This window comes from Peromyscus eremicus, chromosome 3 (assembly GCF_949786415.1).
Source record: "Peromyscus eremicus chromosome 3, PerEre_H2_v1, whole genome shotgun sequence".
Lineage (NCBI taxonomy): Eukaryota > Metazoa > Chordata > Mammalia > Rodentia > Cricetidae > Peromyscus > Peromyscus eremicus.
The window spans coordinates 81,943,143-81,965,846 of record NC_081418.1 but is presented as its reverse complement, the minus strand read 5'-3'; the positions used below and the strand labels follow the sequence as shown (position 1 = coordinate 81,965,846).

Genomic DNA, 22,704 nt, shown 5'->3' with positions numbered 1-22,704 from the left:
CTTTCATGTATTAATGCAAACTAGTGTTATACTCGTATTTAGTAATTTTTAATTAGTCTCTTAATTAGCATTACAAAAATATTTCAGGTAAATTTCCTTTTTGTGTTTACTATATGACTGAAGTAAGATTTTTTTTCTGTTGATTTTTTACTATGACCTTAAACTTACTGATAATACTTCAAAGAACACATTTACATATTATGAATCTATCCCTTGTCTGCATTTTCTGAAAATTCAGTAATAACAACCACACTATATTTTCTGTTGTCAACACTAAATGACAGACCCAGATTTCCAAGCAGGTCAGGCACATCATAGTTAGATAGCCCAGACATTCTGGGTGGAGAGCTGTGTAGAAAACAGCTGAGAGGACTATTTCATATCTACTTCAGTAACTTCAAGAGCACCCAAGCCAGTTAATAGCTATTACTAATATTCTACCTTCCTATATTAAAATAATTGCTTCTTTGAATATTTAGGGTGGCATCTGTTTTCCTTTATGCATACCAATTGACACCTACATACATCAGGTATATAGACTTCTGTTATTAAGTATTTATGAGAAGCATTGTCATACCTCTAAATTTGTGGTGACATGGTAGAGAGTTAGGTGCACAGCAACCTCCTTGTGCCATTCACAAAAGACTCTAAGTGTCCCTCAGAGACTAGTTGAATCTGAGAAATGCTGTCAGTGGGTAAAAGAACAAACAAGAATATCTGGGGTGGTTTATACTCTCACTTCTGCTTCTAAGGGTGGTTTTTGTCATGACTTGTATCACTGTGGTACAAGCTATAACCTTGCTGACAATAATATGTTGCAACATCTTCAGGCTCCAGCTGACTGATGGTAAAGGAAAAATCTGTCCCAGACCCACTTCCACTGAACCTCGTGGGAACTCCTGATTGCAAAGTGGATGAATAATAGATCAGGAGCTTAGGAACTTCCCCTGGTTTCTGTTGATACCAAGCCATATGGTTGCTAATAGTCTGACTTGCTCTACAAGTGATGGTGATTCTTTCTCCTAGAGATGCAGACAAGGAGGATGGCGATTGGGTAACCTGGATGTCACATCTGGCACCTGATTTTGGAAAATTAAAAGCAAACATCAATAAAATTAATAATGTTATGTATGACAGGAATTTCTTCAAAGATAAGCAATACTAATCATTGTATTTTGAGAAATTTCCCAAGAAACCCTCCTTACTTTGGAGCCAGAGCATCAGAAGCCCTAGGAATTGAGCAGAGACCTTCATGTCCATGCTGTGTTGTAACTGTTCTGGAGAGTTTGACCAACTCTTAAAAAGTACTCAGGTCAGTGGGCTGTCCTCTGGGCACATGCAAATCATCAGGATCTGAGCAGAGCTGATCACAGGTGTAGAAGTAGCTCATCTCTGTAAAAACCCCCAGTCTCTAAGTGTCCTCATTCCTACCATAGCAGCAAAGAGAACATTCTTCCTTCTGTCTGAAAAACAGGGTCTTTCCATTGTCTGTGAGTAGCAGTGATATCACTCCCATTCAATGTGTTTCCTTGTCTTCCTGTTACAATCCAGGAAACTGCAACCAAGTGTCCAAGCTCCTCCCATTTGTCATAGTTTAGTGTTTCTGAGATCACAGGGTATTACTCTTTGGTACAGTTCCTTCATATCCTCAATGTGACATTGAAGTGCAAAGCAGCCATGAGCAACATGTTTTATAAAGATGGGCATAAACTTTAAGGCCTAAGCTGTCATCTTTAAATAACTTTTCTTCTATTCTTGATTATTTTCCCTTTCCTTCTACCAGTAGGACCTAAAGTTAAGAGTATTCTACCTTCCCTTCTGAAGCAGGGAGCTGTTCTTCCTCTAATTTTAGTTACACATACCCATACATATCGTTCTCTGAATTCACCATGGTATTGGTTTCCTTCCATTCTCCCTTAACTCAAGCCATTGTGTTTCTATCCCCAGGTACTTGAGAAGTTGAGGCAAATAGACCTCTTTTACAAAGAGTTCAATACTACCCCCAACAACACAGAAATCCTTCTTCATAAACAAAACACAATAAAAAATTAAATCATGCAAGTATTTAGTCTGATTATAATGAAATGAAAACAAAATTCAGCAAGAGTATAGATTTAAATCTATTATCTCTGACTAAGAACAAGTCACAATTTTTCAGTTTCAAATTTATGATGTTTTTTCCACAAAATTCCAAGTTCATGTAGACAATTCTGACTTGAATCGGTAAAAAAAATTACAATAAGAAAAACAACAAACAACTCTGAATTTGCTTGTTACATGTGGCTAGTTTTCTATGTCAAATATTTGATAAGATCTGAACTACAAATTCTAGAGTGCTTTCCATGCTTCCAAGGAATCCATAACAGTTGACTTGTTTGGGGTTGTTAAAACTTGTGTCCAGAGCTTTGTCCTCCACCATGGACACATAATAACAATGCATATATTTTCATTGCTGCTGTCTATTTAAACCCTTTTGTACTTCTGGAAATTGTCAGTGTGTTCAGCTTTTGTTTGTGTTACTGTAACAATATGACAACATGGTGGATGGATGATTATGATAGTTTTAGAGATGTTATACAGTAAAGAAAGAATCCATGCAAAAGACAGAAAGTGGGGGAAGACCCAGAAGAAGTTGAAACAAAGAATGTGGGTAAATTTGATAAAGTCATTGTGTGGCATTATCAAAGAATTAAGAGGATATTTATTTCTTTAATTTATGTAATAATAAAAATAGGAGAGGAAATAAAGACTCAGAGGCACCATTAAAAAGACCATTGAGCCGGGCGGTGGTGGTGCACGCCTTTAATCCCAGCACTCGGGAGGCAGAGCCAGGCGGATCTCTGTGAGTTCAAGGCCAGCCTGGACTACCAAGTGAGTCCAAGGAAAGGCGCAAAGCTACACAGAGAAACCCTGTTTCGAAAAACCAAAAAAAAAAAAAAAAAAAAAAAAAAAAAAAAAAAAAGACCATTGAAGCTACAGGAAGAGTTAGCCAAGAAGAGAACTCAGGAATGAGTAACCCTGTGATATCTGGTACCAAACCTTCATTCTTTAAGTGAGAAAATTATTGTCTGATACTTAAGCTACCAATTCTGTGTAACTTTATTATGAAGTCTTGAAAGATAATACAGGGCCACTGCTGATTCAGCTGAGTTTAATCATTAGGAAAAAAAGACTTACAAAGCAAGGTCAATTTATAGAGGAACAGATGTTCATTGCTCAAAACTGATAAGAAGGTGAAATTCCACAGAAGAATTCAGACTTGTTATGGAATGGAAGAGATTAAAAAATACATGACATTAACAACAGCCTGTCCATAAAGACCATTTCATTACAAAAGAAAATGGAGGGCACAATTATGAAAGTAAGCAGTGTTCTTGAAAGAGGATAAACTATTTTATCTGTGTTGATGTTTTGCCTATATATGTGTCTATGCACCACATGTGTGGACCATTTATGTTGATATCAGGGTAAACCAAGTATGCTCTGGTATTTTTAATTTGCCATTTTCTCATTGAGTGCTGCTCACATAACATAATTGATTGGTGGCTGTTTACTCTTTTGTTGTTTTGCTTTGACTTGTCTTCGTTGTAGAGAAAGCATCTGGGGCTCCTTTCATCAGCCATTTGCAGGAAGTCTCTTGGAGTCGCTGAGCCCGATCTGCTATTTGAAGCTCTTGTCAACAATTTCTCTTCAGTTTGGTTGTGCCCCTTCAGAAGACTCACCTACACAAGGGAAGCTGACTCTGTCATTAAAGGAATAAAGCTTCTGTTCCACTTCTTTCTGATTTCTTTTTATAGACCCCTATCTCTGACAGAGTGCTGTTACATTGAGTTAAAACTTTCAGTTTGTTCATTGTTGCTAATGAAAGTGAGCTATTGTATTAGCAAGCATAGTATCAATGTATAAAGTCTCTGACATAATAAAATCATAAAAGTAAAGATTTGTTTTGGTTTGTGATCTCTCCTCCTTCATGCTGGGGAATGTGGAGGGGTAAGCATGTAGAAGAACTATTCCTTCATGACCAGGAACAAAGGATATGTGGGAGAGGTTAAAAGGAAGATTTTAAGACATCAAAGTGCCTAAGCTTCTGTTCTTTGGATTACAGAGTGAAACATCCATAGATGCTCTCAAAAGTTTCACACACTGCATTAGTAGCATGACAGTCATTATTGTAACTTACTTGATGCATTTATCTAATTATTCCTTATCAATAAAAAGTTGGGAGTCAGATATAGGAATAAGAACCTGAATGATCAGAGAAGCTATGGAAAAGCCACAAGTGACTTCCTATCTCTTCCATTTCTCCATCCTAAAGGTTTGAGACCCTCTCTAATTACTGCCTTCTTGTCTCACTATCTGTACTCGGTCCTCCAAAACTTCTGTGGTTAATTTTGGTCAGTTAGTGGCTAGTTCTGCTCTCTAATTCAAAGCAAGCTTTATTGTCAGAATGCAATAAACATATCACACAACATTTCCCAACTTTTGTCTAAATAAAAAGGAAAGGTTTTAACTCTAACATAGCAAAACTATACACAATAAGAAAATTATTGGGCAAGAATTACATGTGTAATGTCCAGTCCATTGTCACTTGTCAATTTAGAGAAAATGCTTCAGTATCTATCCGATCTTAATGAGTCTAAAGTATTCTTTTTTTTATCTAATTCACTTTCTATCCTAATTTTGATTGCTAACCCAAAACTACCCTTTTATATCTCTCAACATTATATACTTTGCACATCTTTTGTGAGTTTCTTTTCTTAATTTGATAACAAGGAAAACTATAACTATCTAGTCTTCAACTCTATTGGGGTCCTGAGAAGGGTATATTATTACCTTAGTAAGCAGAAACTGAAGAACAAAAAACTTTCAAAACTATAGAGTTGACAGAAACAGTTGGATGCCTGGACAGTCACCCACATTTATTCCGTAATATTGGGGCATTCATCTTTAGTCTACACGCCTAGAATATCTTATAGACTTTTCTGTGAAACAAGAATTTTGAAGGACTGTCCCACCTTGTCTTGGTAGTTTGGCAGTCACTTTCTTTGGTATCCTGCTTGTCCAATTTGGACAGCCTATTGTCACCACTCATGGCAAGAGCAGTTTCTTGCCCAGTGGCTAACTTTTGCCACAAAGAAAGTAAACTCCATATAAAGTTTCTTTGATACTCACCACATTCTCTGAAGTAGATTGGTACTGCCAAGAGTAGACATGTCTCAATGTTATAAAAAGCCTTATACTATTAAAACATCTTAAATGCCATATTCTGTAGATCTCTGATGTATTTCAAGACCACCTGTCTATCTCAAATGTATCTCTGTTTGACCTTGAAAGTATGCCTAACATGACTGCAAGTTCGATTGTAATAGGTGACTAACTACCAACTTACATTTCAATATTATTTTAAATAGTTTATAATAATAAGTTGAAAGGACTAGACATTTACATTACATTGTTAGATGAGCTGCATAGGTACAAAAAGTTAAACAGGAGTAGAAACGTATGACAGAATTTTACAACAAAAATAACATTAAATTTGTATTAATATACAGAAATCCATACCACTGTAAAATATTTAAGACTAGCAGTTGTTTTTTACTTTAAAAGTAGATTGAATAATCTACCCTTTTTTCTATCATTTTTATATTCCCCTTTTTCTTTTCAGAATGAGATCTCTGAATTTCATCTCCTTTGTTCAGCCTTTTTCCTGACCATTACCAATAACAAACCTGTAACCAATGCCCCAAATGCTGACAAATATCCATAACTCACTGAATGATCAAAACCACTCTCCCACCTCCTGGGAATGTGGGCATTGTGTTCTCTAGGTTGCTTCCCATGGTATCTCTAGGGGACCCTGAAATAATTAAGATAATAGTTAAGTTCTGTGAGAGCTAGCTGTATCATTTATTTCCAGTCTCTGTATAATGTGAAAGTGTAGAGCTTATCTGAAGTTCTGGCTGGAGTAGTGCATGAGGCTGGACCATTGAAATTGTCACATTGAAATTGTCCTGAGAAGTTTGTAGTCTGCAGTACAATGATAATCTTTGGGTGGGTGTTTGTCACCTTAGTGGTATAATCACAATCCAGGTGGAATCAATGTGGTGCCATATCATCCTTTCAGAGACTTAAAGGTTGCTGTTAGGAATGGTAATGGTTCAGTGCGGAAAACTTTAAACATTTGAAAAGTCATATGTAGGAGATGTCAGTGAGGTTAAAGAATCACAATTTGTTAAGTATATCCAGGGTACACAAACTTAATTCCAAATGACCTGATAGAGACTCACACTCAAAATCATGTATAAGAAGGTAGATGAAGACTTTTTCTGGAATTATTTCTCTATATAACCATTAATATGACAGAAAGTTTAAAATATATAGATATAGGTATAGATTCGTCTTATAAATTTTGAGATAATATTCATACCTTAAGAAAAAAATTAAAGAGTCAAAATACAACTAAAGAATTCTAAGATTAGTAATAGAATAGTCCCTTAATTTTGGTTTTTCTTCTGTCCCATATCAAGTGGATCTTCTGACATTAGACAGAGATTTTAGATTTTTCTTTAAAAAGTATGCCTGGGTTTAGTGCAGGAGAGAGCCAGTTGACCATAGCCACTCTGACAAGCTGTATTATAGAGTCATTTAATAAAAATAGCATGATATTGGCAAAAAATCAGACATATTGATAAGTGAAATCAAATTGAAGACTGTAGCACGAATCTTAAAAGGTCTTATTAATAAAAACAAACCCGGGGCCAGGTATCGGGGTGAATGCTGAAAGATTCGGAGAAACAGAACAAGCCACATTCAACCTCACCTTGCCAATTTTTTGTAGCTGGAAGTTTTTCTGTCTCCTTTCTGACTCCTGCTGGCAGTCGGGACTAATCTTTCTCAACCACTGGTCCCATAGCCGCTCAGACCCAAGCACACACACAGAGGCTTATATTAATTAAAACTACTCAGCCATAAACTTAGGCCTACCACTGACTAGCTCCTACACTTAAACTCAACCCATTTCTGTTAATTTATATGTCACCACTTGTTCAGAGCTTTACCTGTGGGCCATTATATGCTGCTCCCTGGACCAGGGCTGGCATCTCCTGACTCAGCCTTTTTCTTCCCAGAATTCTCTTTGTCTGTTTATCCCACCTATACTTCCTGCCTGGCTACTGGCCAATCAGCATTTTATTAAACCAGTGTACAAAAGTATCCCACAGCACCCTCCACTTTTTTTTTTTTAAATATAGAAACTTGTGCTATAAACTTGCCTTCATTATGTCCGATACGTTTGAGTATATTGTGTATTCATTATCATTGGATTGTCGGAAGTCTTTACTTTCTTTACTAATTTCTGCCTTGGTCCATTATTCATTCAGTAGTGGGTAGTTCAGTTTTCATGAATTTGTAACATTTCTACTGTTTCTCTTCTTGATATCCAGTTCCTATCCAAAGTGGTCATACAGGATATAGGGTTTTACACTAATTTTGTTGAATCTCTTGAGACTTGTTTTGTGTCCAAGAATGTGGTAAATTTTTGAGAATGTTCCATGAGGTGCTGAGAAGAAGGTATATGCTTTTTTGTTTGGGTGAAATGGTCAGCAAATATCTGTTAAGTCTATTTGATTTATTACATCAGTCGGCTTTGTTTAATTTTGTCTTTATGACATTTCTACTGGCAAAAGTGGTATACTTAAGTCTCTGACTCTTAGTTTATGAGGGGCAACTTGTGATTTGAGTTGTAGTAGTGCTCCTTTTATGAACTTTTGTGTCCTTGTGTTTGCTGAATAGATATTAAGAGTTGCAATATCTCCTGATGGCTTTTTCCCTTAATAAGTATGTAGCATCCTTCCATATCTCTTCTCATTAGCTTTGCTTTGAAGTCTATTTTGTCAGATTTTAAAATGGCAACACCAGCTTGCTTCTTAGGTCCATTTACTTGGAATATCTTTTTTTCATCTTTTTATCCTGAGATGTTAACTATCCTTGATGTTCACATATGTTTCTTTGATGCAGCAGAAGGATGGATCCTATTTTCACTTTCAATATATTAGTCTGTGTCTTTTTATTGGGAGACTGATAGCATTCATATAGAGAGATAAAAATGAACAGTTTTTGTTGATTACTATTACTTGGTTGTTGTGGTGCTCCGTGTGTGTGTGTGTGTGTGTGTGTGTGTGTGTGTGTGTGTGTGTGTCCCTTTGATTTGTTGATCTGACATTATTTAATCCATGTGTTTTCTTGGGTGTGATTAAACTCTTTAAGTTTGAGTTTTTCTTCTAGTATTTTCTCTAGGGCTAGATTTATAGATAGATATTGCTTAAATTTGATTTTATCATGTAATGTCTTATTCTCTTCACCTACTGTGATTAAAAGTTATGTTGGCTATAATAGTCTGGACTAAGTCTGTATAATATTTGCTAGGCCTTTCTGGCATTTAGAGTCCACATTGAAATGTATTTTTTTTTCTTTTTGGCTTTTTGAGACAAGGTTTCTCTGTATAGCCATGACTGTCCTGGAAATACCTCTGTAGACCAGGCCAAGCTCAAACTCACAGAGATCTGCCTACCTCCACCTCTTAAGTGCTGGGAATAAGGTGTGCACCACCATCACCTGGCTTGTCATCCTTATTCAAATAGGTCTGTTTTTATATATTCCTTTTTTCCCTGGAAACTTTTAATATTTGTCTTAGTTAGGGTTTCTATTGCTGTGAAGAGACACCCTGACCATGGCAGAACACTTATAAAGGAAAACATTTCACTGGGTCTGACTTACAGATCAGAAGTAGTCCATTATTATGGCAAGAGGCATGGCAGCATGCAAGCAAACACTTTACATGTTTTCACATCTATGTTTAATGCCTTCTTATCAATAGGTCCTTATTTCTTATTAGCAAGAAGCGGGGTGCATGTTTATGTGTCTATGCCTGTGTATCTGACTGTATTTGCACAATTATTCATTTTCCTTCCATCAGTCATTGTGAGCAACTCTCCAGACTTTGGCTTTTCATGAGTTCCTCCTCTCCACCCATCCCTTTCCCAAGCACACTAGGATTTGTACTGATTGTTGTCCTTGTAGTTTTTCCTCTAGGCTCTGAGATGGCCTATTTCTCATCTCTCCAACAGAGGGCAGTAATACACTTTATAAACAAGTTCACCTTAGTGCTGACACCCTGGTAACACTTTCCATTAACTAGCCTCCACAAATGTCTCCAGGCCTTTGACCCCTTCTGTGAGATTGGTCCAAGAATATTTCATTGACATATTCTCTGAAGTTGGGGACCCTGAAAAGCTTGTCCCAGAATCCCACTCCTGTTTATAACAACCCTGGCTCAGGAGGATCAGAGGCTCAAGGTCCTCCTAAAAGCAGCAAGAGACAGAATTTTGGATTCATGACAGTTGCTATAAAAATCAGTGAATGTTTTCTGAAGGAGGGTTTATTAATATGTAGCTTCTGTGGAAATATCCCTGAAAATACATGAGTTCCAGATCACATGCTGGCACAAAGGTTTTCCCAGGGAATTGTGAGCTCAGGACCATTTGATTAGAATGTGATGGATGAGTAAAACCTTAGTTGAGCAGCACCAGAAGGAGGAGGAGGCAGATATGGAGCCTCAGATTTTCTAATGTACATTCCAGTCATTCTCAGTTGAGCTTTGTCTGAGAAAAAATAAATTCCAGACATTGAAGAGCAGAACTTATCATATCAGATAAGTCAAACTAACCCTAGCTATGACAAAACATGTGAAGAATACTCTGGACCTGGGGTGTGGGACATTGTAAAAAAAAAAAAAAAAGCAAAAAACAAAACAAAACAAAATCCAAAACACTAAGAACTTTGGTCTTTACCAACTTAAATACTACAAATAAGTGAAAGGACTCGTGTGTTTATGAACCAAGAACATCCCAGCTTACACACTGCTGTTCACATATTTGCTCCTCAGAAATCGCAGATGGCTCAGACTTGCTTTTACGAGAACTAACTTAGACAAGAGAAGTTTGTAGACAGAAACCAGACAACAAGATGGATTTGCTGGTGAAAACTGTCAACTTGCTGCTACTCAGTGTAGTAGGTGAGAAAGAAGGGGATCTCCAACTCTAACATAACATCATTTCCATTATGGAAGTTTCAGTTTAAAAGGAAAAGTTTTCCTTCCTTCCTTCCTTCCTTCCTTCCTTCCTTCCTTCCCTCCTTCCTTTCTCCTTTACTTCCTTTTATCCTCTGCCTCCTCTACTTCTTCTTTGTTGTCATCTTTTTCTTCTTTGCATAGTGTGTAATAAGAAGGTATCATGGAATCCTGTTTTCTACTAATGTCTATCTATTTTCATCTTTCTCTCCATAGTGTCAGATGGTGAAATTGTCCTCACTCAGTCTCCAGCATCCATGACCACATCACCAGGGGAGAAAGTCACTATCACCTGCAGTGCCAGCTCAAGTGTAAGCTCCAATTACTTCCACTGGTGTCAGCAGAAGCCAGGAGCCTCCCCTACGCTCCTGGTTTATGGAAGCTCCAACGTGGCTTCTGAAGTCCCAGCTTGCTTCAGTGGCAGTGGGTCTGGGATATCATATTCTCTCACAATCAGCAGCATGGAGGCTGAAGATGCTGCCACTTACTACTGTCAGCAGAAGAGCAGTGAACCATTCACACAGTTCTACAAAGCAGAACAAAAAACCCTTTGGCCTTCTCAGGACACCACTGCTTCCCTCTTAAAAATACTATATGGTCAAGATGTTGATTGATGTGTGACAAATCCTCCAAATATTTGTGCAATGGAAGCAGGGCTAAATTTCACTCAAGGGCCTTAAGCTACTTCTCCTGGCAAAGAAGAGAAAACTATATAAATGGAGATAGTGGGATGAGACAACTAGAGACCCCATCTTTTTGGCATTCTGTGCAGAGAAATATTTGAGAGCTGAGATTTAGATTTCCTGAACTGGGAATTGATTCTGGAGAGGATGTTATTGGACTTTTGGGAATATATGCAGGGTTGTAGATGGCATATTTTCATAACTGTTTCCAATTTAGGGGGCAACAACAACTCTTTCCCAGAGTAGTCCTTCATCAGAGAATGGCGTAGTCTCCAGGAGAAGAACTAAACACTGAACTCATAGTTCTCTATCATCTCTTCATGAGGTGGGAAATAGCGATGATAGTATCTTTCTGCAATTTGTAGAGTGCGCAGCACTGTGGAAATGGGTACGACTAACAAAAAAGGCCTAATTTAAGAAAGCCGTAAAACTTTCAAATTATGACAAAGGGCCTTCAATCTACTACTAAAGTGTAGCTTGAGAAAATTGTCTATAATCTAGGCTTTAAGTTTTAGAGGCTGTAGGGGCACACATACATACATATACTCACAGACAGAAGCCCCCTACATGATTCAATTGGATCTTTTTTAAAGTTTTTACTTTAAGGTATTGCATATTCAATATAATCCTTCTTTCAGATTTTAAATGCTTACCTCTTCTGCACTGTGGATTGTGGTGCCAGTATTTTTGCTTGACCCTGAGCTGTAGGAGCTGTAACTGCAGCAACACCCAGGAAGCCAGGTGACCACTGAGGAAACCCCTCAATGTATCTTATTTAATAAGCTTCAATACATTGCCTACAGTTTGTTATAGAACTATGGAAGGGATTATATTGGGCCGCCTGATCACAATATTGCCAAATATAAATATATTTAGGATATTCCAAAGAATACCTATATTGACTGTATTCTTGGCTAATGTTATTTCCAATCTATATATTTTGATCTGATGTAACTTAAATGTGGATTGAATGTTTGTGTAGGAAATATTAAGCTTTCTACTTCATTAAGTTTTACAATTATGGTTACTCCTTTATCAGTGTTTTGGAGCTTGATTTAAAATTAGAGGTTTTTTTTCCTGATAAATTCCTGTTCTCATCTAGCTGTGACTGGCCTCAAATGTGTAGTGGAAGATGACCTTGAACTTCTGGCACCCCTGTTTTCCACTCCCATGAACTGGGACTACAGGAGTGCACCACCAGCCCCAGTTCATGCAATGCTGGGGCTCTAACCCAGAGGGTTTTTTTGTTTGTTTGGTTTTGTTTTTGTTTTCATAATAAACACGATCTCTATCAATTAAGCTACATCTCAGTACAATTTTCTTACTTCTTAGTAGCAAGAATTGGACTGTGTAAGAATGTGCTCTGCACATAATTGTGTCTGATAGCCTATACAAAATTCTTTCTAATGATTCTTTTCATCCTCAGGCTATCTTTGGTTTAGTAGCTTTTTCTGAGTGCATTACAATTTGCCATCAATCATTGTATACTTTTTCAGGGCTACAGTTAAACAGAGACCCAGTTCGGTCCTTATTTTAGCAATTAATCTCTGCCGGGTGGTGGTGGCACACGCCTTTAATCCCAGCACTCGGGAGGCAGAGCCAGGCGGATCTCTGTGAGTTTGAGGCCAGCCTGGGCTACCAAGTGAGTTCCAGGAGAGGCACAAAGCTACACAGAGAAACCCTGTCTTGAAAAACCAAAAAAAAAAAAAAAATCTCTGCAGGAGAGGGAGGTAATAATATATGTCTATCCAGTCAAAGTCACCCACCAGTGAACTGCCAATCACTGTAATACTAGGGACAAATGAGGTTTCTGATTTGTTTTTTGTTTGTTTGTTTGTTTGTTTTGTTTTTGGTTTTTTGAGACAGGGTTTCTCTGTGTAGCTTTGCATCTTTCCTGGAACTCACTTGGTAGCCCAGCCTCAAACTCACAGAGATCCGCCTGGCTCTGCCTCCCCAGTGCTGGGATTAAAGGTGTGCACCACCACCGACCAGCTGGTTTCTGATTTCTTATTCACTTGTCATCCAGCACTTCCTCCTAGTCCCTGTCCACTTCTGTGAGAGTGGTCTAGGGACATTTCCCACCAACAGTTAGTCAGTGGAGACTGGAGTTCCTGAGAATTTCTTGAGTTCCAGAGTTAGAAAAGCCTGTTCTAGGACTGTATCCCTGAACAATGATCTTCCTGGTTAGTAAAATCAGTGTCACTCCTGCTTCTTTTCAATTGGCGCCCATTGTGGTCTGGCATAGAGCTGATGCAGCTGCTCAGGTTCTGAATTATATATCCTTACAACCTGAATGGAGGGTGCTGGTTAGTATCCTAAAGACTTGCTAAAGTCGGCAACAAAAGAGACATAGGAAGAAATCATATTCCTATGCCTGAGAGAAAACATTTGACATTGACAGGCTGTAATGGCATATGCCTTTAATCCTAGCACTCTGGAGGAGGAGCCAGGCAGATCTCTGTGAGTTCAAGGCCAGCCTGGACTAGAGAGCAAGAGCCAGAACTGGCACCAAAACTACACAGAGAAACCCTGTCTCAAAAAAAAAAAAATACAACTGACATCCAATATCTCCATCCTGATTCCAAAGGATCATCATAGACAGTGAAAGACATGTAAGGAATGACTTTTCAGTGGCTACTGTGAAGTTTCCTCTGTCCATCTTTTTCTTTTTCTTTTTAAAGACTTTGATTGATTCTTTGTGGATTTCACATCATGCATCCCAATCCCACATATCTCCCTGTCCCCTCACATTCCCCATCTGTACATGCAACCTCCCCTATAAATCCAAACATTATTTAAATAAAATAGCAAAACCAAAACCAAACCAAACTAAACAAAAAACAAAACAAACAACGATATAAACACGAGAAAGAAGAAGACTCTCATCGTGGAAGCTGTAGTGTGGACCACTGAGTCATGCAGTTTACCTTTTAGTTTATTCATCTCTTCTTGTATGTGCTCATTGCTATGTGTCCTTGTTGTGGTTCAAGTCCTCTGGCTTCTGCTACATTATAGATAATGTGTTCTCTCTTGGGCTCCTCTTGTATATCCTGTTGTCCTGCTTTGTGAAAATCCCTCAGTTTGGGATCCGTAGGTTTATCACCTTCATGTGTTTCACCAGTTCAGATGCAGTGGATGGTGGAGTGGACTGACTCCTAGCCCTGGTTCTGGGCCTGGCAGGTAGCTGAGCTGTCAGCTTCTAGCTTTCCCTTGTCATCAGTATTGGGACAAATTCTCCAGCACTGTCTCAGCTAGCTCACCCAGTCCAATTTGCAGCAAGGGGAGGAGCCAGTTCTCCTGTTCTCAGGTCCTTAGTTCCAGCTCACCAGCACTAGCACAACCAAGGCCACACCCTACTGCTTTACTCAGGGGAGCTGCAGGACCCTCTCTCCCCATTGCTTTAGCGGGCATACAAGGCAAGTGAGTTGGGCAGGGTCAGCTCTCCTGCTCTCATACCCTCAGGGCCGGCTTACCTTTGTCCCAGACAAGAGCATGCTGCCCAGATGGGTGCAGATCCCGATTTCTATCTTTAATATTGGTAGTGGTATGAATCTATGCAAATTAATTTTCTCCCTGTGTTTATTTTTTCCACTTTGGGAGACTGACCAAAGCTTCTTAGAATTTAGACATTAGGCCATACCACCCCTATACTTGGAGCCATGAAGAAAATGGTTGTGAATGTATGTGAGTGTGAACTTCATATCTCTAAAGTCTCTTGATACTGCTGTGGGAAGGATCTGAGGACAAGTACTTTTTCCACACTAAGTGAGTAACACTTTATTCTGTTCTTTCCTGGTGCCCTTCAGTTATCAATACATAGACAACACTGCAGGGAACTAGCCTATGATATCAGAATTAGGTGAGCCTTATTATTGACAATATGTTTTTCCTCCCAGTAATTTTATCATTTCACCCACTTCTATAGATAATACATTATGGGTGCTATGGAAGTTTAACCAGCAGTCCAAGAAATAGATCATATATGGACCACAGTGTAAGACAGTGGAGTGTGCTGGAAAATGGCTTCCAGAGGAGTGTTTGTTAGACTTATTTATGGTGGTCAGGGACTGACCAAGTTCTCTCAATTTTATCATATCTTGTGTCTAATAATACCTGTAGAATGTTATGAGAATGTAGCTTCATGAAGAAGGTAAAAGTAGAGGTAGCCAGCTGATAGAGTCCAGACACTATGTTAATCCAACCATAAAACACGTATTCATTGTAAAGTCTTCCCAGTCAAGACTGGGAAGATTGGCTTCTCTCTTGTTTCACAATCCCAGCTCAATTTAGAAAGGAAACTCTATGCACATATATAATGGGGAGAAAACCCATGATCTCATCTGGCCTTGATGGAAGTAGTTCTTGAATAACTGAGCTATGAAAAATAGAGCAAGACAAGATTGTTTACCTGAAAAGCTTCTTGGTTATATGAGATCTTGTCCCTCCTTAAAAGCCACACTTCTCAGTGTTATTCTACTACTCTTCTGGGAATCATCATGAGCAAGAAGTTGCATAGTGAGTTCTGGAGATCAGTCTTAATAGATAAATGTACAAAATTCTTCCATAACTAAGGGTCAGGGAAAATTTTGGAAAAGGTAGTGGACAGATTGGGAGAGCCATAGGATCAGGGAATTTGCTGTGAGATTCTATCTCCTAGTAACATCAGAAACTCTACTTGTAATGGCTCATGAATGTTACCCCCAATATGTGAACTAAATAATGAGGACAACAAGAAATACATAAAGTAGTACAGAGGAAATCCCATAAAAGCTCAATTCTACACAATGTACTATGGACAACTAAGTAAAGCTGGGAGAGGTAAAGTTACTCAGGAAAGAGCACACTGATTGTCCAATGTCAAATGATCAGCCCTAAAAATATACATAGCACATTATATGCACTCAACGACTTATATTTGCATCTACAAATACATATATTTATGCAATAATGATGAAAAAGAAGCCAGAAATTTGAAGGAGAGTGATGATGGATATTTGGGAGGGTATAGAGGGAGAAATATTATAATTAAAGTACAATCTAACAAATAAACAAGGGGAAAAAGAGAAGAAGTTGCATGACCTCAATTACATCTGCACAAAAAGACAAAATGACAGCCTATAGAATGTGAAAAGATCTTCACCAACCCCACATCTGACAGAGGGCTGATCTCTAAAATATAAAGAACTCAAGAAACTAGACAGCAAAATATTGAACAATCCAATTAAAAAAATGGGCCACAGATCTAAACAGAGAATTCACAACAAAAGAATCTCAAATGGCAGAAAGACATTTGTGGAACTGTTCAACATCCTTAGTCATCAGGAAAATGCAAATATAAAAATGACTCCAAGATACCTTCTTATACCTATCAGAATGGCTAAGATAAAAAAACACTGATGACAGCTTATGTTGGAGAGGATGTGGAACAAGAGGAACACTCCTCCACTGTTGGTGGGAGTGCAAACTTGTACAGCCACTTTGGAAATCAGTGTGGTGGTTTTTCAGAAACTTGGTAATCAATCTACCTCAAGACCCAATGATACCAGTCTTGGGCATATACCCAAGGGATGCTCAATCATATCACAAGGACACTTGCTCAACTATGTTCATAGCAGCATTGTCTGTAATAGCAAGAACCTGGAAACAACCTAGATGCCCCTCAACCAAAGAATGGATAAAGAAAATGTGGTACATATACACAATGGGGTATTACTCAGCTGTAAAAAAACAATGACATCATGAAATTCGCAGACAAATGGATGGAACTAGAAAATATCATCCTGTATAAGGTAACCCAGACTCATAAAGACAAATATGGTATGTACTCACTCATAAGTGGATACTAGAGGTAAAGCAAAGGATAATTAGACTACAACCCACAGCTCTAGAGAAGCTAGGAACCAAGGAGGACCCTAAGAGGGATGTATGGGTCATCTTGGGAAGGGGAAATAGAGGAGATACCTATCAGTAAACTGGGGATGTGGGAAGGCAATAGAGGGTAGAGGATAGGGAATGAGAACATGAGGGAATGAGATGGTTGAGCTGGGGGAGGAAATGAGTGGGAGAGAAATGAAAGATGTCAAGAGATATCTTGATAGAGGGAAACATTATGGGGTAAGGAAGAAACCTGGTGCTAGGGAAATTCTCAGGAACCCACAAGGACAACCCAAGATTAGACTACTAGCAATAGTGGTGAGGGTGCCTGAACTGGACTACTCTGGTAATCAGATAGGTGAATACCCTAACTGATGGAACCTACTGATCCAAGATCTCTGGATCTACAACCAAACATCAGGCTGAGCTGTGGGAGTCCCATTGACGAGAGGGAAGATGGATTATATAAGCAATGGGGGTGGTGGTCAAGATCATGATGGGGCAATCTAAAGAGACAACTGAAAAACCTCATAGGTACTCATGAACATTAGACTAACAGCTATGGAACCTGCATGGGGCAGGACTAGACCCTCTGCATACAGGAAAGAGATGTGTAGCTGGGTCTGTTTAAGGGGCTTTCTAGATCCCATTACCTGTGGTCAGACACTTTGCTCAGCCTTGATACAGGGGGAAGGGCTTGGCCGTGCCTCAACTGAATGTACCAAGCTTAGCTGTTCCCTCATGGGAGAAATTACCCTGTTGGAGGAGGTATAAGGAATGGGTTGGGTGGGGGGAAGGTGGGGATGGGGGGAGCTGGAGGAAGTATGAGAGGATGATCCATGGTTGGTATGTAAAATGAATTTAAAAAAGTACAATCTAACAAAAATGGGGGAAAAGTGAAGAAGTTGGGTGACCTCAATAACATCTGTACCCACCTATGACAGGACTTGTAATCATTTGTATGCTTTCTAGAATGGTACCATATCTGACAGGCCCTGCCACGGAGGAAAACATAATAAAGGGATTTTACATTGAGCATGAGAGAAATCAAAATAAGGTGCACCTCATAGACAGATGCTCTTCTTTGCTGTCCAATGAGGAACACACTCCTACAAATAAACATGTACTGCCTCTGTGTTCTGAGACTCAGGAGGACCACAGGCCTATAATGTGTCATTTGGTCAGTTCTGTGGGTGAACTTAGCCATTACTGATTTGCATGTGCCTAAAGTACAGCCCACTGCCCTGAGGACTTCTTCATAGTCAGGTCACACCTTGTGCTGGATTCAGCCTCATACAGGTCACAGCACAAACATGAGGGCCTCCACTCAGCTCCTGGGGTTGCTGCTTCTCTGGTTTACAGGTAAGGAAGACAGCATTGGAAATTCATTCAGCTGAGTGTGGTCAGTGTTGTCTGGTCTCTGGGAAAGTCTTCATCTAACATGATTAATTGTGTGAAAAATTGTTTTCAATTTTCCAATCTCAGGTGCCAGTTGTGACATCCAGCTGACTCAGTCTCCAGCCTCCTTACTTGCATCTCTGAGAGACAGTGTCACCATCACATGTCAGGCAAGTCAGGATATTGAACAGAGTTTAGTATGGTATCAGCAGAAACCAGGGAAACCTCCTAAGCTTCTGATCTACAGTGCAAACAGCTTGGCAGATGGGGTCCCATCAAGGTTCAGTGGCAGTGGATCTAGACAACAGTTTTCTCTCAAGATCAGCAACCTGCAGTCTGAAGATGTTGCAACTTATTACTGTCAACATGGTTATAGTATTCCTCCCACAGTGATTCAAGTCATGACATGAATCACCCAGAGAAGCAGAAGTGAGAGACCAGGCTGATCAAATTGCTCCTTCTGGTGTCTCCAGCTGTTGAGAGTGTTTTTCTTTTCTCTTTGCCGGTATTTAAAGATCAATGTGATGTTTTTGTACAGGGGCCAGATAAGCTTTTCTATGTCCTACATCTCTGTCTTCTTCCTGAGCACTAGCACTAAAATTAGGGAAGTGGTTCTCCTTCCTGACTCACAAGAAGTATTAACTTTTCCTGGGTTGCAGCAATGGCAACAGATGAGATTTACACAACAGAGAAGCAAACACACACACACACAAACACACACACACACACACACACACACACACACAGAGCCTACTCATACCCCTACACAAACATAACCCCAAGCAGGAGTTATAAGAAAAATTATTATCCAATTAAAATCAGAAAATTAGTATCTGAGTATAAAATTAAAATCCTGTGGGTAGAGGCTCCAAACAATGCAATAAGGTCATCCAAAACCCCTGGCCTCATAGCAGCCTCTCCCATAGCCAGAGCCCTGTTTAAGAACCCTGGTTTGTCTTTCAGAGGATCTGGGTTTGATTCCCAGAGCCCACTAGACTGCTATCAACTCTCTGTAACTCCATTTCCAGGATAGCTGAGACTTTCTTCTGGATTCTGAGGTCATTGCACTCCTATGGCACACAAATATATATGTAGACAAAACATGAATACACATACAATAAAATTAAGACTTACATAAGTCTTAGATATTTAAAAACTCTTAGGAACTGGCATTCTTACTAACATATTGAGAACACAGTATTCTCAAAATCTAGAGTCCATTTTTTTTATTGAAAGTAAGGTTTCCTGTTCATAGGTTCTCCAGTTAGCTTGTTAACTCTCTATATGCATGGAGGAAAGGAACCTTTTCTACATTAAATGTTTATTCATTTCTCTTTTTACTAGGAGGGCAAGTGTCTAAGTTACTTGCCTATTACTCCAACAAAGCACCACAACCAAGGCAATTTATAAAAGAAATGATTTATTTTGGGGGCTTACCATTGTGGAAGGTTGGTCCATGAAAAATATGGTTAGAAGCAGGCAGCAGGCAGACAGGGATGGCCCTGGAGGTGTAGCTAAGAGCTTATATATTTATCTGCAAATAGAAAACATAGAGAGGAAGAGAGCTAACTGGGAAAGGAATGACAACGTCATCAAGCTGAATGCACACCAGTTTCCAACCATACAATCAGGCCATTCCAATCTATGGCTTCATGGCAGTCAAATACACCCAGAGAGATATAATTAAGTAGGAATAGACAAACAATTCAGCCTAAAACTGACTTTAAGCAGTAAACAGTGTCCTTAAAATAACATTTTATGGAAGTGCCCCTGTTTATTATCTTTTGCATATGCATGATCTAACACTCATATGAGTGCAATCAGTTGCATCATATCAAAAGGACATGGGACTACTTACCACTTTGTCCTGATCAGGTTCATTGTAACTGGATTTATGTTGAGGTCTTTGATCCAATTAGAGTTGAGTTTTGTACATGGCATTAGATATGGATCTATTTTTATTCTTCTACATGTTGACATCCAGTTATGACAGCACCATTTGTTGAAGATGCTTTCTTTTTTCCATTATACAATTTTGGCTTCTTTATTAAAAATCAGGTGTTCATAGGTGTATGGACCAATGCCAGGGCTTTCAATTTGATTCCATTGGTCCACATGTTGGTTTTGATGCCAATACCATGCTGTTTTTATTACTATAGCTCTGTAGTTGAGTTAGAAGTCAGGGATGGTGATGCCTCTTGAAGTTCCCATATTGAAAAGGATTGTTTTAGCTATCCTGTTTTTTCCCCCATATAAAGTTGAATATTGTTATTTCGAAGTCTGTGAAGAATCGTGTTGGGATTTTGATGAGGATTACATTGAATCTGCAAATTGCTTTTGATAGTAGTGACATTTTCACTGTGTTAATCCTACCTATCTATCCAAGAGGATGGGAAATCTTTCCATTTTCTGATATCTTCTTCAATTTCTTTCTTAAAAGACTTAGAGTTCTTGTCATACAGGCCTTTCATTTGTTTTATTAGAGTTAACCCTAAGTTTTTTTTTCTTATTTGTGAATATTTTACAGGATGTTGTTTCTATATTTCTATCTCAGCATGTTTATCATTTGTATATTTGGAGGGATACTGATTTTTTTTTAATTTAATCTTGTACTCCGTCACGTTACCGAAGGTGTCTATCAGCTCTAGGAGTTCCATGGTAGAATTTTTGGGGTCACTTACATATAGTATGATATCATGTACAAATAGCAAAACTTTGACTTCTTCCTTTCCAATTTCTATCTCTTTGATCTTCTTTTGTTGTCTTATTGCTCTAGATAGAACTTTTAGTGCTATATTGAATAGATATGGAGAGAATGAACAGTCTTGTCTTGTTCCTGATTTTAGTGAAATTGCTTTGAAATTCTTTCCACTTAATTTGATGTTGTCTGTGGGCTTGCTGTATATTTCTTTTATTATATTTAAGTATGTTCCTTATATCCCTGCTATCATCTCCAAGACCTTTATGATGACGGGTGTTAAATTTTTTCAAAGGCTTTTTCAGTATCTAATGAGATGATATATGTTTTTTTCTTCTTTCAGTTTGTTTATATGGTGAATTGCATTGCCAGATTTTCATATGTTGTACAACCCCTGTATCTTTGGTGTAAAGCCTACTTGATCATGGTGGAAATTTGTGTGTGTGTGTGTGTGTGTGTGTGTGTGTGTGTGTGTGTGTGTATGTGTGTGTTCTTGGATTTGGTTTGCCAGTGTTTTACTATTTTTGTGTCAATGCTCATGAGGGAGATTGGTCTGTAATTTTCTTTTTTTGTTGCATCTTTGTGTGGGTTAAGTATCAGGGTAACTGTAGCCTAATAAAAAGATTTTGGCAATGTTCCTTTTGTTTCTTTTGTGTGGAATAATTTGAGGAGTATTTGGTATTAGATCGTCTTTGAAATTCTCATAGAATTCTGCACTGAAACCACCTGTCCCTGTGCTTTTATTTTATCACCCTTCAGCACCACTGTCTTCCATGTTTCTATTAGGATGGCCCCACTTCAAGTGTTCAACTGACTTTTATTTCCAAAGTTCCAAAGTCCACATTCCTACTAACAAATGCACGGTCAAGCCTATCACAGAAGTATTTCTATTCCTGCACTCAACTTCTGTCTTAGTTAGGGTCTCTGTTTGCTGTGAAGAGACACCATGACCATGGCAACTCTTAATGAGGAAAACATTTATTGGAGCTGTGTTATAGTTCCAGAGGTTTATTCCATTATCATCATGGTAGGAAGCATGGTGTCAAACAGACAGACATGGTGCTTGAGATGTAGATGAGAGTTTTACATCTGGATCCCCAGGTAACTGCAAGAGACAATGACACACTGGCCAAGCTTGAGCATCTGAGACCTCAAAACCGGCCCCTCAGTGAAACACTTCTTCCAGCAATGCCACACTTACTTCAACAAGGACTCAACTCCTAATTATGTCACTCCTTACAGTCCAAACATTAGAACACGAGAGCATATGGTGAGTATTCTTAGTCAAACCACCACACCCACCTAATCTTTCTTATTTGGAGTTATAAATTTGGAAGGCTACTGAAAGAGTTCTGGTATAGAGAAAAGATGATTGCAGTTGATTATGAACAGAAGGTAAATCCAAAATATGTGATGTGTAGAGGGTAGAAAATTTGACCATCCTAAAAAATAGTTTAAATTGCATCCCCATAGGGCAGCATGGCTTTACAAATACACATTTGCTGATGCCAGATTAGAAACAACTAACAGGAATATGACAGTCTGCTCAATATGCATGGCACTGAGAAGATTTTCCTGCATAGACACTGACTGATCAGACCTCCAACTACACCCTCTAGTGGCTATGTGCAGAGCACAGAGGAAAAGGAAGAAACAAAATCCTGGATGGACTTTGCTCTCTACAGGTGAGAGATGCACTGTGCAAGAGGTCACAGAAAGCAAACCACTCTCACAGCCACAAGATTGACCTTCCCGGGGGTCTAGAAATCTAGGCCTGGAAAGATGGCTTAGTAATTAAAAATCCTTAGGCTGTGTATTTGCATGATTCAGAATTTATAATTGTGGGGATCCCAGCATAGCATAGTGTTTTACTTATATCCCTGCTGAGAATTATAATTTTCCCTCCTACCCAAGCACTCAGAGTT

The 22,704-nt window shown here is 38.8% G+C and overlaps 2 gene segments (V, D, J or C); both read left to right on the top strand.

Annotated features, from left to right (window-relative positions):
• The first annotated feature begins 10,023 nt into the window (after positions 1-10,023).
• Positions 10,024-10,740, top strand: LOC131906364 (Ig kappa chain V-VI region NQ2-48.2.2-like). The segment is given in 2 exon segments: positions 10,024-10,072; positions 10,343-10,740. Coding segments are annotated over 2 exon segments (447 nt in total).
• A 7,256-nt stretch (positions 10,741-17,996) lies between these two features.
• Positions 17,997-18,491, top strand: LOC131906363 (immunoglobulin kappa variable 1-39-like). The segment is given in 2 exon segments: positions 17,997-18,045; positions 18,169-18,491. Coding segments are annotated over 2 exon segments (372 nt in total).
• The last annotated feature ends 4,213 nt before the right edge of the window (positions 18,492-22,704 follow it).